The 19365-nt window shown below is 39.7% G+C and overlaps 1 protein-coding gene across 1 annotated transcript in view; it reads right to left on the bottom strand.

Annotated features, from left to right (window-relative positions):
• The window catches only part of sdk2b (sidekick cell adhesion molecule 2b), a 226377-nt gene that overhangs the window by 35986 nt on the left and 171026 nt on the right, over nt 1–19365 (bottom strand). Inside the window, exons 4-15 of the mRNA XM_079477253.1 lie at nt 17659–17806; nt 10138–10271; nt 9628–9739; nt 9252–9442; nt 7645–7728; nt 6427–6621; nt 5324–5440; nt 4897–5064; nt 4647–4749; nt 2663–2839; nt 1522–1658; nt 191–338 (exon numbers count right to left, since the gene is read on the bottom strand). Coding sequence (XP_079333379.1) covers nt 191–338; nt 1522–1658; nt 2663–2839; nt 4647–4749; nt 4897–5064; nt 5324–5440; nt 6427–6621; nt 7645–7728; nt 9252–9442; nt 9628–9739; nt 10138–10271; nt 17659–17806 — 1714 coding nt within the window. The remainder of the gene's footprint in view (nt 1–190; nt 339–1521; nt 1659–2662; nt 2840–4646; nt 4750–4896; nt 5065–5323; nt 5441–6426; nt 6622–7644; nt 7729–9251; nt 9443–9627; nt 9740–10137; nt 10272–17658; nt 17807–19365) is intronic.

Genomic DNA, 19365 nt, shown 5'->3' with positions numbered 1-19365 from the left:
AGATACACACGTTTCCACACATAAAAACCTTTCAGACAGATAAATCCTCCTATATACACTGTCACCCGTGCGGCCCATGAGAGCCGAAGCAATTTTCACATGCTGTGACAGAGTGATTGAGTTATCTTTATGGTCAAACAGGGCACAGATACGGTACTTGGCAGGCTTTAGGACCCTGTGATCTGCTCACCGGTCAGTCTCCTTGCTGAACTGGCCCTTGCCGACATCATTGACGGCACACAGGCGGAACTGATACGAGCGTGCCGGGATCAGTCCGTTTACGGTCACGGCTGTGGACTCGGGTTCGATGTTGGCCAATAGGACTGTCCATGGAGCATCTATGTAAAGCACATAAAATGTACAATGAGCTACGTAAAGATGAAAAACAAAGGCTTCCAAAAGGGGTATTATAATGTGAAGAACCATTTTAATATATTATTGCATGTTTTTAGGCTTTGTGGATGCTTAGAACTCTACGTATGGATGCTTCCCAGGAGGGGTTCATTTCTCTGTTAACCAATGATTATCTCAAAAACCTATAATGTATAATAATTATGCGTTACAAAAGCTTTTTTAATAGTTTACAATATGAATAATTCTTGAACGAAAGTTGTTGTTCGCCTATTCAGAGAATCAAACATTTACTACCTTTAGACTAGAATAATTAATTTATGTTATTTTAATGATATTAGATAATACTACTATTTACATAACTGTATGTGTTTAAGGGTGGGCAGTATTACAAGTACTTTTATTTTGCGGTAACAATATACACAATGATATAGACCGCTTCGGAAAACATTTATAAACAAATACAAATTGTAAACAAATATATTTAAGATGTAATTATACAGTATATATGTAAAATAAAATAATAATAATAAAAACTAAACCGGAAGTGCTTCAGGAATAGTGTTTCTATTTTGCAAAGTGGTCTATAGTTGACATTTACATGAACGTGACTAAGCCGCGTTCACTCTTTTCTTTTCGCTCCATTGACTACCATTCATACGCATGCAAATGCGACAGACCAGAAACGCAAGCCCGTCCAAAGATATTTAGCTGCGTAGCAAAGATCAAGTTTGGTGAACTCTGACCTGCGAATTCGCGTCACGTTGGTGCGTGAGACCAATAGAAGATGGAAACATCACAGCGTGACCTCTTAGTACAGAAATATAAAAATTGGAGGAATCGATCCATTTTCGCAGCATCGTTTGAACGAATTTCGCATGCTCAAAGTCAAGTCTGACCGCAGAATTAGCCACGCCCACTTATTTACATGCTCCGGTATACACAGAAAATACTCTACTAATTTGTTTTTGTTGACATTTTTCTCTCCCAATGGTGTATTAGCCTAGTCCTATATGTACAGTAAAACAACAGGAGAGCTTTAAAATGTGGGTGTCCTGTAAAATGATTTTCAGACCATGTTTCCAAAAAAATACACTTTAAATTCCATGGTTGACGCTCCAAATAGCAGGTATCCTTATTTAAACCACTGAACCAAGTCTCGCTACTCACTGTTTTCAGACACTTCCAGAATGTACCGGATGAGAGGGCTGTTCCCGTCGAAGGGTTTGGCCCACGTCAGGTTAATGGCTCTTTTCTCTGTAGTGCTCAACACCGCTGCGGGGTTCTCAGGGGCATGAGGCAGCTGCCTGTGGGGTCGCGTGTTATTTAAAGAGAGAGAGAGAAAGTCTTGAGTTTAATGAGCTCCAGGCAACATTATTTCTAAAATAACACAGGCATATGGATAGCTTAAGAACCCAAAAAAAGAAAAGGAGCGAGAAAACCGTTCACCGGTGCAACAGTGTTTAGCAGACAATATGCAGGACGGAGGAATTTACATCTGCAACCAGAATTGAAATGAAAAACAGGTGCCCTTTCAGTACAATGATTCAAAAAATATTATTTTATAATTTCATGTTTTGTTTATATTTGATAAAAAGTTACAAATTGCAGGTTTAAAATTGATGTTGGTGTTTATTCTTCAAATGAAATGATGGAGAAAAGCATCATAAATAGCATGTGGAGCTATCAATGACTGCAATTTATTCTCAATAATTCCCTCCAGAGCCTCTTCTCTTTAAAGCCCTCTTAGAGCTCTCCACACATAAGTATTTCTAAAATAATACTTTACAAATATCTGATCAAAAACCTTGAGAAAGCTAACAAAAGGAAAAATAAGAAGCGAGAAAATCATTCAGCCGTGTTTGTAGAAGAGAGAATAAGTGTCGAGAGGGAAAGAAAGAGAACAAGGCTTTGAAAAAGATAACATACAGAGTCGGAAAGTGGACATAAATGAGCAACGTGAGATTATCAATCGATCAGAAGCATTCAAGTTAAACTGGAGAGGACGAAACAGACACATTTGAGGAAAATGAAAGAGAGAATAAAGATAATGAACAGACAGATCTGCAGTATGAAAAGAAAAAACATGTGCAGACAATAACTGCTGAATCGAATAAAAAAGTTCAAGAATGAGACTGAAAATGCAGGTGGAAATAAAGAATAAGGTGAGGTGATGGACACAGATATTGAAAAACCCGATGAGACACAATTTACGGAGAGCAAGTGAAATCAAAAAGTAATGATGAGAAGAGATGAGGAGTTGCATGAATAGAATCAGAGAGGATAATGGGAAAGCGGTTTCATCTCTGACCTCACACGCAGGTGAGCGTTGCTGGAGTCGTTGCCGCCCACTGATGTCACTCTGCAAGTGTACATGCCGATGTCACCTGACCAGGTCTGAGAGATGTGCAGGGTCCCGTTATTGTCAAGACGCAGTCGAGGTAGAGACTGAGGGATGATCACCTGACCGTCTTTCTCCCAAACAAACCTGGTGGAACCAACATACACGAGGGACAAGTGAGTGGCACATCTTTACACTTCATGCATCAACCATTTACCCATAATGCAACTTAGTTCTGATAAACACTACCAAACATGAATCCAAGATACGATTTCAAGCAATGAGACTCATGATATTTGCCTTGATGTTAAAAACAGACAAATCCCATACACTGGAGGAAAGATTTGAGCCAAATCTAAAGTATGGCCACTTAAAAGAAGCAAAAAACGAAACCACACACTAGTAACCACCGGGCGATCACCCACACAACCCCAGATCACTGTGACTTTTGCACTCGTTTTATCACCCGCATATTTTTATTGCTTAAAATGACTTTTCCCTGTCCATACAGCTCCGGTTACATAAGCAGAAAATAAGTGTCATTTCAGCGGGGAAGAAAGTTATTACATTTTAATGAAAGATTATGAAAAACTGTCTTTAAAATTCCTCAGAATAATGCGTTTTCATAAATCATGCATCCAATAAGGAAGCTTTATTAAAAAAAGTAAATAGGGTCAACTCTTATTTCATATAGTCTTTAAATTAAACATAAGTTGAGGAACTGAAACTGGAGTTTTGAAGAAACCAAGCTGCTTTATTTAAAAACAATGATTCCGTCATCATTTATTCACCCTCATGTCATTCCAACCCGTTTATGATGTTTTGTATTGTTATACTATACGATATTTTGAGATATATTTTGTGTCCATACAATGGAAGTGTTGTTTGGTTGCCAACGCTCTTCTTCAAAACTCTTTTTTTGTATTTCGCAGAAGAAAGAAAGCCATGCGGGTTTGGAACGAGGGTAAGTAAATGATGGCAGCGTTTTCATTATTGGATGTCCTATCCCTTTAAATGATTTAATGCAACATTGCACGGACTGATTCTCTTGCACCACCAAATGATATTTCACAAATACACAGGAGATACCACGTAACACCTTAGAGCGTACGAAACCATGCGTTTAACCGTTTCCCCATACAACATTTATCATAAACACACAGTATAGCGTACAGGGAACATCCAAGGTCGTCCAAAGCTTCTAACAGATGTGTCCAACCTCAAGCAATCGATAAGATTCTCTTACACATGCTGTAAACACATGCACAAACACGCAAGATTAATTGCATCGTGGTCCGGCTTGTTGGAAATCCTTTTACTGCTGTTATCAATTACTGCTTCCATCCAACACAATAACCCCTCCAACAAATCCGTCATTCTTTACCAAATAAGCGCGTGATCGGAGAGAGAGACATCCCCGAATCAGCTAAAACCAGTAAAGACCACACTTGTGGAGGAACTCATTGAAAGTTTTTAACCAGACTGAGTGTAGCCTTCACATCACTTTCTCTCTGTCAGTCTGCTTTAATGGAGGAAGGTCGAGGCTGTAGGCTTCCAATCGAGCACGCTGAGATGCCAGACAGATTCAAAGGACTTTTGAAGATCTGCACTGGGAGTTATGAGGATGTTTGGCTGTAAATGTTAAGATTATGTAACGCCTCATCAGTACGCAGCGGTGCCGAGTAACCTGGAGAAGAGCCTTTTTTAACATACAACGGCGTACACATTCTAGAGCGTGACATACTTGCGTACAGCAAACAGAGAGTTGAATTGGAAAAATGTGCGGTATAATATACAAATATTAAACTCATCGGACACGAATGATGCCTTGAAACATGAGGATGAAGTGGATTAAAAATCCCCATGGATTTAAATCTAAGCCTTAAAAGGACATGAAAGAGTTAAAGGGACAGTTGACTCAAAATCAAACTTTCCCATCGTAAGTGTGTCTCACCTGACTGAAACGCTGGGGTCATGGGTCACGCCACAGGTCATGGTGGCTTTCGTTCCCTTGATCACACTTTGGTCCTGAGGAGGATTCGTGATGCGTGTGCGCGCTGGAAGAAGAAAAGGTGTGTATAACACAGATGTCACGTAAACACACTCACACGTCTCTTTATTCAGAACATGATCGCATCATACATGAAGTACAAAGACACTCGTGTCTGTGATCTACACTTCAAACACACGTCACACACACTCACCCCAGACCACGAGGTCGGCCGAGGCTTCGTCTATGCCGCGGGAGTTGCTGGCCATGCAGGTGTAGGTACCGGCGTCTGAGATGTGGGAGGGGCTTATGAGTAAACTTCCCGACTCCAGGAGAGTGAACCGGGGTAGTTGAACCGAGCCGCTCGCCAGCACACGCTCTCCTGCGGAGATCAAAAATGGACACAGGAATTAACACACAAAGAAACGACGAAATGTCCATCGCATGTCTGGTTTCATGCGTGAACAGGACGTTGCGGTGAAATAGTTGTGGTGGAATGAAGTGGCAGAAAATAACCAGGCACATCGATACATTAAAGGAACAGAGAGGGGTCGGGGTGAAGTGCATCCTGGGAGCTTGTGCTTTTTAGATGGTTTTCAGGAGCGTGTGAGTGTGGAAAGTGAGGGATGCGTGTTCTTCACCTTTCTGCCAGGTGATGGCAGGGCGGGGAGCTCCTGAGGTCTCGCAGTGCAGGATAACTGACATGCCGTCAATCACCGTGCTGTCTGAAGGGCCTGCCGTGATGTTCGGAGCGATACCTTGGAGAGAGAAACCCACACTGAATAAAAAACTCGAAACACGCGCTGGCGTTCCGACACGCTTTATGAACTTTCTTTTGTTTGTAAATGTCAGGAAATCACTAGGACATGAGTACATATATGTACGCACGAAGGTACATACAACTTCAGTGTTCAAAACCGTCTCCTTAACATTCCCAGATTCACAGCGATAAGAATGAATTATAAATTGAGTTTTTGGCTACGATTTGGTGCGAGATGTCAGTTTAACTTCATTTGACCTCAACCAATGTAAAAATATGTAACACAACTGGGCATATAATGTATCAAACAGAGATGGGGAAATAGATGGGGTCACAATATACCTGTATTGTAAATAACCGTGAAATCATGATTATCGATATTGTGTTCATTCATATATTGTAATATCATTAATAATTCAGTGACACATTTACAGTTTTGCCTTTGAGAGTTTGTACAACCCAAACAAGCAAAGAAAAAATCTAAAGGACGATAGGAACAAACGCAACAACGATAAACACAAACAAACAATACACCGGGATTTGAAGACAGGCAGTCTGGAGAAGTTTACATGTGAGAGATACGTGGGGCTTGATGTTCGTCGTAAAACGAGGTAAATAGCAGCCAGATTCTACGTTTAGTGTCTGTTTCTAAGCGGCAAGATAAGCTCAGTCAGTCCTCCATAAAAGCCCCTTTATCTCTCTCTGTCTCTCCGTCAGACCCCCTTCTCTTTCTAACTATTCCTCTCACAACAGGGTATTAATCACAGCCTCGGCACACTGACAAAAAAGCAGCGCAGCGGCCTGAGAAAGTGGAGACTGGAAGAAAGGAAAGGGAGAGATTGTTGCTGCGGCATAAAAAGCTTTCCTGAAAGAGAGAGTTTCGAGAGAAATGTCCAAATGCATTTGTGCAACAGAGTATGAGGAGAAGAAAGGGAGACAGCGGAAAGATGTAATCTGGCGAGAAGGACCAAAAGACGAACTCACTCGTAACAGCGAGGTAGGTGTTGGTCTGGACCTCTCCGGCCTGGTTGCGGGCGAAGCATTGGAACATTCCAGTGTCATCAGGCAGGAGTCCATTAACCTGCAGGCTGCCACCCGCCAGCACTCTGTATCGAGGGGTCTTCACGGGGCTTATGGGTATGGCGTCTTTATACCATACAATGTCAGGCTGAGGGACACCTAAAAGAAGCACGCGTGGAAAGTTAAAATGATTTGTTTTTCGATTTAATCATTAAGGTCTGTGCACATACAGTCCGTATGAGTTTTTCGTCTTTCGTATTTTTCGTATGCTTGCTACAAAATGCGAAAAATGCAGAAAATTTGAAAACAATGTACGACGGATGGAAATATTGGTGTGTAAATATGTGTGTGAAACACCGTGAGTTCGTATTTATTTATTAACATGCGGAGATTTCGCACTCAATGTGCAATGGCCTTTAGGGATGTTACAATATTATCGATGTCACATTATCGCAATAGCAAAATTGACTCGATATTACCATGTTCACATGACTATGAAACAATAGGTCTTCCAGGCCTAACATAGAGAATGTTAGAAATTTTCCTGGTCCATCTGGTACAATTATTTTGTTTTATAAAAGGGATTTTTAGGTCATTTGACCCATCTCATACTATAACTCATACCTCTAGGCAACACTTATGATTGAAGGATGATGATCGAAAAGAGGGTGCTTACGGCACGTTTCCAAGCCATCGTTTTTCATTTTAAAAATAGCAATTCATATCTTACCGTGGACTTTACACCGAGGTATTATGGCACAGGGTGATTTTCATATTGTTACATCCTTATTTATTATAAGATATGATACGATACGATATATGACTCAACAAAAATGCATCTTCAAGCTTCAAACTTTTGGCTGGTAGCATGCTGTACGTATAGGTGCGCATAAGTCATTTGGCATTATTAAATGTGGAAAGAAATCACAGCACACTGTGTATATCTGAATGTTTATGGTAACGTAACCTAACCAGGTTAGATGTGACAAAGTGATAAATCACAACTCTCCCCACTTGAATTACTTGCTTAATGGATATCCCCACCTACAACGAAATCTCATTTGTCCAATATCCTGTTCCATATAGGCCTAGCTCTATATTAAACATCCAATACATTCAGATTAGTAGTCATCTTGTGCAGCACAGAGAAACCAGTTGATTAAGATGTCAGGAACGTCTGACCTCTGGCCTGGCAGGGTATGTCCACAACTTTCTCCATCTCCGCTGTGATGTGTTTCTCTGGTTCCTTCACAAACTGAGGTGGTTCTGTGAGAGATAAAGAAAGGGCAGATAAGGGTGCTGACCTTTTGTACATTTCAATGAAATAAGATTTATTAAAGGGGAATTGCTAAAGAAACGGAGACAGACAAAAGACCATTAAAATATAAAATGAATGCTTCTTAAACCTTCTGTATATTAGGTCATTTGAAGTGACAACTGTGGAGTCAAATATAAAACTGGGGCTGTCAAAAACATGAATATCTATTAATCGCTTCCAGAATAAAAGTTTGCGTTTACATAAGATATGTCGATATGTGTACTGATGTATTGATAAAACACACCTACATGCATATTTTTAGGGAAAATATAAAATATAAACACATATATATATCATTTCAATAACTGGTAAATATATGTAAATATAAAAAATTAATTTTTAATTTTTAAACCCACCACCCTCCCGTTTTGTTATTTCTCCCGTAAAACTCCCGTATTTCAGTTATTTCTCCTTTGAAATCCGGACTCACAGGGGGTGGTCTCCGTGGCTTGAGCCACTGCTCATTTGCCCTCACAGGCTGCAGTTTGGTAAAGAGTTTATTTCTAATATTTCCCATACTGTGACCATAAGCATTTATTGTAAATAATAACTGCGATATGCAAGCAGTTGTAAATCCATCCACCCATGTAAATAAAAAAAACATTTTGCTAACTTATAAACCAAGTTAAAACAACCAAACTACAGGACTCGTGAAGCGTCTTTACACTGTTAAACGTGCAGGCTTCCAGGGCCCCAAACTTTTTTTAATAGCACTTAAAGGTGCCGGACATGAACCGCATGTGGTAAGTCAAACTAAATCATATGTCTGTGTTTTGTTGGCAATCATGCAAAATGTAAACATCACGAAGGGATAATGCGATGATGTATGGTGTGCTAGTGCTGTAGTTCCCTCACCCTTTCATGCCTCCAGCAGCTCGAGTTTTTCCGGAAATAATCGTAAATCTGTATCTCTCTTTTATACATTTGATCAAATCAAATACTCTTCGAAGATACGACGTATGCAGTAGTACTGTGTAGGTACTCAAGATTTATATGAGATTTGCAGAAACTGCGTGTGTTACCCCATCTTTGAAAATCTTTTATTCTGGATGCCATTAATCGTTTGACAGCCCCAATTCAATTCATATTTGTATGTTATGTTTCTAATAAGCTTTACACAAATTTTGAAGGTTAACAGAGTAACATATACAGTATATTTACATTTCTTTAAAACTTCTTTAATATGATATTGTACGTATTATGTAAAACACTATACAATCATTAACATAACACATATTGTCTAATATGCATTGTACGGTTCAGTTATTTAAAGTAACTTATATTCAGGATTATATTTTATAGAAATTTGCACGCAGTAAAATTCAATTGTTATTGACAAAAGTCAGCTTTGCCAAAACGAAATCTAAAGTACAAAAAATGCAGCATACGTCATTCTGCAATCTCGACTGCATTCACAGATCTATACTCTCTCAATGTAGCTTCAGTGCTTTATGAAATCCGTGTGTATTACCGAGCACATTCAGGTACGCTCCAGCGCTGACGGATGGGACGCTGCTGCTGCGGAGAACAGCTTCACACTCATAGAATCCAGAGTCGCTGACAACCGGACTCAACACGGTCAGTCTGCGGTTAAAATCACTGAGCCCGCTTCTCACCGGAACACCGTCTTTCTTCCAACTGATGCTCAGTTTTATTAAAGGCCTTATAGAGAATTAAAGAGCAAAAGAGAATTATTACTAAAAAAATTCTATTTCATGTTTTGGCTTCATAACAACTTAATATAGACAATATCTGTAACACAAAAAAATCATTTAGATCCAGTCGCAATATTGCTAAGTGCAGGGCAATGCAGGAAATACAATTAAAATGAGTGATCGAAAGGTCACCTGGCATTGGCTACACACTCCATCATGACTTCGGACGTTCCAGAAACGACGCTGGTGTTTCTTGGTGGGATGACGATAGTGGGAGCGATGGGGTCTGCGGGACCACCGACATCTAAAGACAGAGTTAGAAAAGTGAAGATGAGAGCACCAGCACTGACATGCAGGTAAAAGTGAGTGTTTTTAATTGAACCCTCATGTGTCAACTTCAGGTGTGAACGCTCGTCCGGGTATTGGAAGCCACGGCTGGTGTATCTTACTGTATGTGTTGTTATGGCATGTGACAGATTTGCGTTTGCAAAGGGAACTTATAAACCTGCTCTCCTGTCAGCAGTGTGTATGTTTGTTGTGTTCTGTCAGCACATTGCCTGCAGAGAAAGCGATTGCAAAGTTTGCGGGGAAACAATGTTTTTTACACCCACACCGTGAACTTCAATCCTCTGCACCGATTGTAAGTAAGTGTTGATGCAGTTTTAATTTCGAATAACAGAAGCGATTAACACGTGTTCATACTTTCCACAGAAAGCGTTATGGGCTGGCCCGTCTTGTTTTCCCCGTTCTTATCGTTGACGGCTTGTACGTAGTATCTCCCGGCATCCGGGGCCACTGTGGACAGGATAACCAGCGTGTTGTCCAGGGTGATGGCTCTGTAAACAAAAATAAAAACAGAATAAAAATCTCAAAAAACCAGCTGGCAGCTGAAGACATCAGACTCGAACACTAAATCTGCAAGATCTCCACCGAGCCGAAGGCAAGATTCTGAAATTATTTGTCAAAAATACAAAGTGTTAATTCACCAGCATCTCATTATGTCTCAATGAGACACAAACAGCAGAGTAAATGTCTGTAAAAACATGACAGAGGTTGGAAGGATTCTTTCTTGGTGTTTTGTTGCTTTCTCACTGTCAATGACATGTGAGTCATTCAGAGATGAACAAAGAAACTTAATTTCTCCTTATGCTTCCCGATCAACAGCTTCGCAAAATCACTTAACTCCTATAAATAATTAGGGGTGTCTGAAAAACTTGCTCCAAAGATCCAAAAAAACCTCAAATGTCAAATACTGAAAAAATATCAAGTAGCTTTGTTTGAGGGGCATGGCACCAACAATGCCAACGTCCTGGGTTCAACTTCACGGGAAAATGCAAACGGATAAAACTTGAATGCACTGGATGTCGCTTTGGACCAAAGCATCCGCCAAATGCATAAATGTAATGAAATTAATTTAACTGTGGAACATGTTTGCCCTTGAGGCAAATTTGTTCCCAGTTAGAAAAGGGACTTTCACAAACATGCTGTTTCTAACTTAAACAGGGTAGTACAGCTGACGTTTGGAATATTGCAATTTTAACAGCTAGTTGCCAGGAAACCGTATGGCCTATCCATCCAAAAATTTCACAAAATACAATTAGCCACAGACCCTCCGTGCATGCAAAGACTGATGCGTTTTCACCACAGGGATCAAAAACGTTACAGTTGTTAAAGAACACATTGGACTGAAAAAAATCCACTAAGCAGCAATGTATTACAAATGTAACCATTGCTTCTCTTTAGCAGTACATTCACGCCAAATTCAGTCTCCGCCCGAGCAATCCAGCCCTGTCCACTGGGCCGATTCCTCACACTTGCCCCACGGAGTGCCAATTACAGCTCCTCCTTTGTTTACAATCAATGTTTTCTCATTATGAGTGTGTGTTGGACAATTGGGGAAGAATTGTTCTTTCTGCGTGGCTGCCCTCGACCCGTCTCGCACATCCCGGCGATGTCCGAGCTGGCACCCGCGTTCCACGGCACGGGTCTTTTGGGGAGTGGAATGCTAATAGGAATCTGTCCGTCTCACTGTAGGAATACCAAATGTGGAGCTCCACAGCGGTTCGGCACAAGGCCGCAGGCGCTGACAAAGTCGACATATTTTTTAAGAAGGAACTGACAGATCTTTTAGTCAAACTCTCTTGGATCTATAGCAGTACAAGTTGTTGAGTGGATCATTATTAAACAGCGATGGAGAATATTAAGAGACCCTTCCAAACTGTTATCAGTGTTCAACTTGATCAGCATTTCGTATGCTACGAAATTACTTTTGTGTTGCTTAAAAGTGAATACGAACTTGTTTTCTTTGCAGTATTTGAGGTATGAAAACCTACAGGGCATCTTTTCTGTTATTTTCACCTGTTTCTCCAGGTTATTTTCTGCAAATAAAAACAATGTTTTGACTTGAAATTTGGTGAAAATATTTTTAGTAGGTCACAGAATGAATAAAAGGACAATTGCACTTAAATTCAGAAGAACTGAAAATAAATTTTTCGTGGCTGTATATAGTTTAAATGTAATGTTTTGTGTCAATGCAATGTTATGACTGTATTAAAAAAAGAATAAAAGAAAATAGCAATAAAAATAATTAGCAATAATAAACTGTTCGCAAAGACATCTGTGGAAAAGCATCAACATAATAACTCAAAACCCTCCATAATTAATGCACTACATTAATATTAATGTTGGATAAATATTCACAAGAATCCGCCAATTTAAAATGCATTTAGTTTTGAAACCAACACCGATAATACATACTAAACATCAGCTCTTAAAAAGATAACGTAAACAGAATATTACATTCATTGAATTGAGATTTTACATAGCAATAGCAAAGTTTCCTTTCGGGATGCAATTCACAACATTTTTTAATAAAAAAGATGATATACAATTCATATCTTTTGCTTCTGCATCACCATCTCCGTTTAAAACATAAACTTGCAGGTACATTTTTGCCAAATAACACCAAACATTTCTGAAATCGTATCTAACCACTACATAGACGTTACAGTCGGGCGTCACATGTTCACATTACATCGAACAAGTGAAATGATACACAACCACCGCAAGACTACAACAGCTCAACGAACAGATGTGAAATAAGACCGGATGGAGTTAAATATATCTGTTCATGCACTTCTTCTGTTTTCGGCCCAAGATGCATCTCTGCAGATGGATGAGGGGCCAGTTAATAAGGCCGAGCGGCTGCAGCCTGATGATCGGCAGTGAATATTTCACTCTGCTTGGGTCCTGCTGTGCCAGGTGTCAGGTAGAGAGCCACACCGCTGCTAAATTATGGATCTGGAGAGGGACGCCGAGCGGACCGAGCCTGCAAATTAATCTCGTGTGATTCCCAGAACTTGAGCGCATGAAGGGGGAATAGAGATATCGCTAGCAGGCTGAGCAGCTAATGAGGCAGTCGAGAGCGCACACGCGTGTTTATGCAATTTATTTTCCCTTATGCACCAATACATACACTCACACATTCAAATGTACATTTGATCTGCATACACACCTAGGTTCTTACCAAAGCCGATTGACAACAATACTGATATACTGTATGTTTTTAGAGGGACAGGCATGAATACAAAATGAGATGAACCTATTTTACTGCATTAACATAGTGTGGTGGATTTTAATTAGAAAGTTAGAAATGGAAAGGGTATAACCCAGGTGGCCTTCAGAAATGTAGTCAATAAACCCCTTGTGGGTATACAGTAATAATAGCACGATGCAAGATCTACACCGTTCAAGTTAAAGGAACAGTTCACCCGAAAATGAAAACTTTGTCATAATTTACTCTTCCTCAACTTGCTTGAAATCTGTGTAAACGTATTTGTTCTGCTGAACACAAAGAAAGATATTTGAAAGAATGTTTGTTACCAAACAGTCCATTATCATAGTCAATCGTGCCCCAGAACTGTTCAACATTCTTCAAAATATCTTCTTATTACATTTCTTAGAAATTAGAGTCACACTTCAGGGTGAGCAAATGATGACAGCATTTTCATATTCGGAGTGTACTGTACCTTTAAGGATTTGGATAAACCTCCAGTCCAAGCCGTGGCAAAATACAGATAGGTGCGAAATATCGCATAGTTTTAATCTGGAAGAGTGACAAGAGCCATGGAGATTAGAAGAAGTTTAGGGGTCTACTCTTAAGATTTAAGAGAGCAATCACATAGCAACCGCATAGTTCCTCCTAGCAACCACCTGGCACCGAGCCTTATTCTTATAAAACTGTATCAACACTTGTTCATACGCCTAAGTATGTCTTTATGTGTATTATCACAGATTCTGCGATCAATGTTCTGTTCATCTTGTTTGTAGGAATTTGTCAAATCACAGATCTGAGAAATTAAAATGCCTATTGTGAGTTGCGTTTCCCGTCAAGGTTTACCAGATTAATTTACTGCAATGTCGCATTTAGGATTCGCACAAAACGTGAAAATTCATGCGTGTGCAGAAATATGACTTTTGTAGCTCTGTTCCGAAACCTATTACGCTGCCTAACTAGTCAGCATTACTGATGCACACTTGATGCATTTGAATGAGCCATAAACAGCAAGTCAGTTTAGTGGTTTTGGAACCGATCTTGTGCAAGCCTCCGGTTAACTTGCGTGTGTTTGCTCACCCGCTAAAACAGTTACATGCACACAATAGCGAGTGGAATGGCATTTGTCAGTGCGGTGCTCTTTCTACACTCACTAGAGAACAGCCGAGTGGGCAGACGATGACCTCTATTACACGTAGACAAATACCCACGGCACAAGCCACTTTCCCTTTAGAGGGAAGAGGGTCTCGAGCGAATACCACAGCCGTGGTCACAGTAAATATATGTGACAACACTTACACATGTTGACAGAACACGCAGACGTGTAGCTTGCACACACTGCTTGAACACAGATGGTCAAATAATACTGACGGACAGAATATGCTTGAATATTCCAGGGAAACGCTCAGGAATGGAAAAGCAATGGGAGAAGAACAGTTTGCGTTCGCGAGCAACCCCTGTCTAACAAACACAATACTGCTGCTGATATGAGAAGTTTTATGCTGCAGAAAAAACAAACTGGCTCTCCAGTGCCATCAGCGTCTGTTGGAATGAAATGCTTTCTGACACTCCAGTCAAATATATTCAGGCTTTGAATAAAACCTAGATTTTATACAAAAAAGGAAACCGAGCTATGTGCAACGTGTCAAACTGCCCTGCCAAACCGCTGTAAGCGTAATATGTCAGAGAAAATAGATGCAATGCTTTTTTGCATAAAAACCACTTGGGCTTTGAGACCTTCGACATCTGCTGTTGAATGAAACAATTGTATGGATGTCACAATTCGGATCCAGTTATATATCGTCATTGATGTTCTGATATAGATATAGACGAAAGTAATATAATATTGAAAAAAAATCTGATTTATATAGTAAGACAAAAATAATTATTGGAAAAACGAAGCAATAGACATTCACGTCAAATCCTTTGGTACTCTGATATACATACAACATCATATACGCAAGCTTTAGACTGTCTGAAACAAGCACCTGGTTGAGAGCACCCTTATACTACACAGTATGTTGAAAAAGGAAAGTGTCCAATGAAAAACAGTCGCTGAAGACAATTGTCCTTCTCTCAAGCTAATTCTTTAGCGGATGGGCCGGAATATTGGAAAGGAACAAAATGAAAAACCATAATAGCACTTTTCTTTTAACACTTGGAGTGGGGCAGCTCCAGGAATGTGTTTGCCATCAGAGGTTCTGATTATACACAACATTAGCCTTCCCAAATAACACAACAAATCAAACGCAGCCAGTGGAAAAGGACCTTTCAATTGCATTCTCATTCAATAATGAAAGACTAATGGCTATTGAGGTTAAATGACTGCCTTTCGAGTCGGCCTCTCTCCCGAAGGAAAGGAAAGTAATGAAGGGCGACGGCGTCTCCATCATGCCAGAACAGACAGGACTGCTGTGGGACGCACCGGTCAGGGACAGACTATGGACACGATCACAGAATGACATTCTTTTTGTGACAGACAGACACAGAGGCAAATATATAGACAGATAGATAAACACACACACATATATATATATATATACACTGTATATAGACATACACACACATAAATAGACAGATATACATGCAGACAGACCCCAAATTGACAGATTTATAAACAGATATACCTAAAAGATTAACAGACAGACACACACATACATTTACAGACAGACAGACAGATACATGCACACACATATTCATTGACAGACAGACGCATTCAATAAGAAACAGATAGACTGACCGAGAGACAGACAGATAGATAGACATACATACATACATGAAAGAAAAACACATACACACGCGCACGCACACAGACAACGAGACACATATATTGACAGACAGTCAAGCAGACAGGCACATACAATGACTGACTGACAGACACGTTCATTGAAGTACACAAGTAAACAGACAGACAGACACACACATTAATTGACAGCCAGATTTACAGACAGGCAGACAGCTGGATAGACATTCATCGACAGACAGGCAAGAGCATACACTGACAGACAAATAGACCCATTTATAGACAGACAGAAAGATACATACATTGACAATCAGTCTGATTTCAAGGTTTAGTTTCAGAGATGTACAATACATCATTAAAGAGTTTTAAAGAAATATTGAAGATCTTCAAAAGAAAGTCACGAGCAAACAGTCTGGCATGAAGCGTCACAGAAAACTGCACACCTCAAAGTATATGGACAACAGAAGCGGACGTTGAGCCGGAATGGAGGAGAGAGAGTCCCAGTTGCAGCCTCTCAGTATGAAATTGTCTCATCAAGGGAAAACTGCAGTCAGGGGAGCGTGGAGAGAGAAAGAATGCGTCTTCTGCTGGACAAGCTTTACCAATCTACAGCTCAATTTACAACAAAATCTGTTCATTTTCTTCTTGCCCAACATAAGAAACAGAAAGAACGAAGAACCATTTGGTTGATGGGCAAATGGGGGCAAGGGTTCACACATACACACACGTAAAGAAAAGATGAAAAGTTCTGAGTAAAATTTTTCCTATATACCTCACAACTACAGATGAATACCGCCATCAAAAGACTGAGTTCACTGTGTGCTATTTTGTATTTGAACTTGAACCACAAGTTATGGAAAAATTGTGACTTGCTTTCTGTTTATTAAAGCGACAGCACTTTAGGTCATGTATGGTTAAAGGTCAGCTGAAAGTTTTAACATTAGGCATTAAAAAAGACATAAAAAAGAAACAATTGCGAATTTTGTTTAATACATTACGTATTAAACACCGTAGATGCCAATCTGTAATACACACATTAGACGCAACATACTGTACATTGAACATAATTCCTGTGAAAACATCATTTTAACATCCAGAGCAGTGCGAATCTGTGCCTGTGAATTGAAGGATAAAAGGGACGGGACTGTAGAAGCCCAGCTCTCTGCAAACCCCATAATAATCCTGTTCTGTTATCTAGCCTTAGATTGCATGATTAGAGAGAGAAAGAAAACAAAATGGACATGAGATGAGGTCAAGATGCTTGTGCTTCTAAAATCGCTCCTTTTTAAGACCCTCGGGCCTTGTAGCTAGTTTTTGCCGAAATGAATTTAAACAAGTGCAATCCGATGAAAAACCAACAGAGAGAGTAAGACAGAGAGAGATTACATTCACAAATCGAGGGCAAAACGAAAGAGTTTTCCTCTGCGTTTCTCGCTCTCAGGGAGGCTAGTGGCCCTCTGTGGGTTTCTCGGTCAATTTTACGCTTATTTTCATGTTTTACGGAGCCTTTGAAACGGCTACGGAGGTGCCAATGGCCTGATTAAAAATCAATTAAATGATTTTCCTGGAATAAATGTTATCTGCTCCGCTCATTTGCACGAGGTAACCTTGGCTTCCAGCATACCAGGAAAACAAAAAAGCGTGAATATGTGGACGCGTAATTCAGTGGTTTTGCAATGACAGTGGAGACAAAAAAATGAAATACGGCTACGGAATGTGTTCAGCATGTTAGAAACAAAACACATTTTCGAAAGCCAACATACAAAACCATATAGAAGCTCACACACAAATATACATACATTTATGTCTTGACGTGATGTTTCTTCTAAGATGTATGGCCACAAAGATTCCTCAACAACACTCCAATATCGTCAAAAGAAAGAAAGAGACACAAAAGCAACAAAAATTCTGGAATGTAGAAACTTACATTCGACTGCTAGGAGGGATTTTGCGTCCATCTCTGAACCACGTCACCTGTGGTTGAGGGTAACAGCGTATATGTGGGGCTGGGATAACAGCTCCTTCTCCCTGGGATACGGCTTGGGTCCGTTCCCCTTCCTCAAAACTTCCCATATCTATAAACAGAAGGTAGAGTGAGCAAAACTGCATGACATAAATATATATATCACACGGGGCAGAGAGTGACGTTAACTGCAACTGAGTTCGTATTTTGCAACCTTTGGTATAATATTTCCAAACTTATTCGCTATAAAATATCTTAAAAAATGAAACTGTGAAAATATTTGACAAATACAAACAGTGCTGTTGTTATAATGTACTCTTAGTGGGGTGGCTGTAACTTCAAAACATGACAATTTATTTTATCAGTTGTACTTCAGAAAAATACACGAGACGCACTTTAATATTTTATTCAAATAATATTCCAATAAAAAATTGCGATGATGACCCAATTTTACAACCGGTTTTACAACATAACAATATATAACTCTGGTTCCTCACAGTGATGCCATAGAAGAACCATTTTTGGTACCACGAAGAACCATTCAGTCAAAGGTTCTTTATAGAACCGTCTCTTTCTTACCTTTTATAAGCTGAATAACCTTTTCCCGCCACAAATAGAATTTCATTTATTGCTAAACAGCCATAACGTATTTTTAAACATATAAATGAACACTTGTTGATTCAGACAGCTGTTCGGTCACAGCACAAACAAATCTGTATTGTTTCATAAATTGGGTTTAGTTTTACACAGATGCTTACAAACTATTGCCAACAGGATTTACAACTCACCTCGGTCTTCTCTAGAACCTGCCTAATACCCAACTACAACAACAAATACAAACAAAATATTAATGTCTGCTGTACCTAAAACTGTTTTTGTTTTGACTGCCTACAAGGAACACGCCACACCAGAGATGTCAAGAACATGCAATTCACGGTTACAGTGTCTTTCAACATCTGCTCTGGTTGGACAGCGTTTGACGGACACGCTCTGACAGACCGCCAGACATCGTCGCGGTTGCTGTCGGACTGGAGATGATATGTGCCAGCTAGCTAGCGGCCATGACAGTGACCAGAACTGATTCGTCTGAACAGACATTCACCATGCGTTAAATCAGCAGTCATTCTTATTTACAACACCACTGGATTTAGGGGAACAAATGTCCTTGTAGGTGGAAAACTGACAAGCCACTAATCTTTGAAACACATATCAGATGTTTACAACTGTTCTGCTCCTATATTGGTAAAATACGTCACTTTTGGTAATTTAGATATAATACATATTGAAATGATTAAGTTGTCCAATACAAATTGAAGTCAATACAAAATGTGCTTGCTTCTGTTTTCCCTTCGTTTCACAGCAAATGTTTTTGTCCTCATTTACCCTTTGTGATGTAGTACCTCTATATTACTATCTTTCATCCTTTTTCCTTCTAACAAACAAGGAGAACCAAGACACAATATCCGAACAATGAAAATAATATGTTTGGAGCAATATGAGAGCGAGAAACTTCTCTTTTCTAGGAGAACAACTCTGTTATTGTAGAATTGATTTATTGTGAAAAAAAGCTTCTGGCTACATGTATTTATGATATTGTCCTAAAAAGTGGATATGACCTAACACTAAAAACTAGCCCTCGGTTTCTATTAGCTTCCTGTTGAGGAAAAGATC

Source organism: Barbatula barbatula, assembly GCF_947034865.1.
Source record: "Barbatula barbatula genome assembly, chromosome: 16".
Classification (NCBI taxonomy): domain Eukaryota; kingdom Metazoa; phylum Chordata; class Actinopteri; order Cypriniformes; family Nemacheilidae; genus Barbatula; species Barbatula barbatula.
Note: the sequence above shows the minus strand (reverse complement) of the source record. Positions and strands in the feature narration are given on the sequence as shown.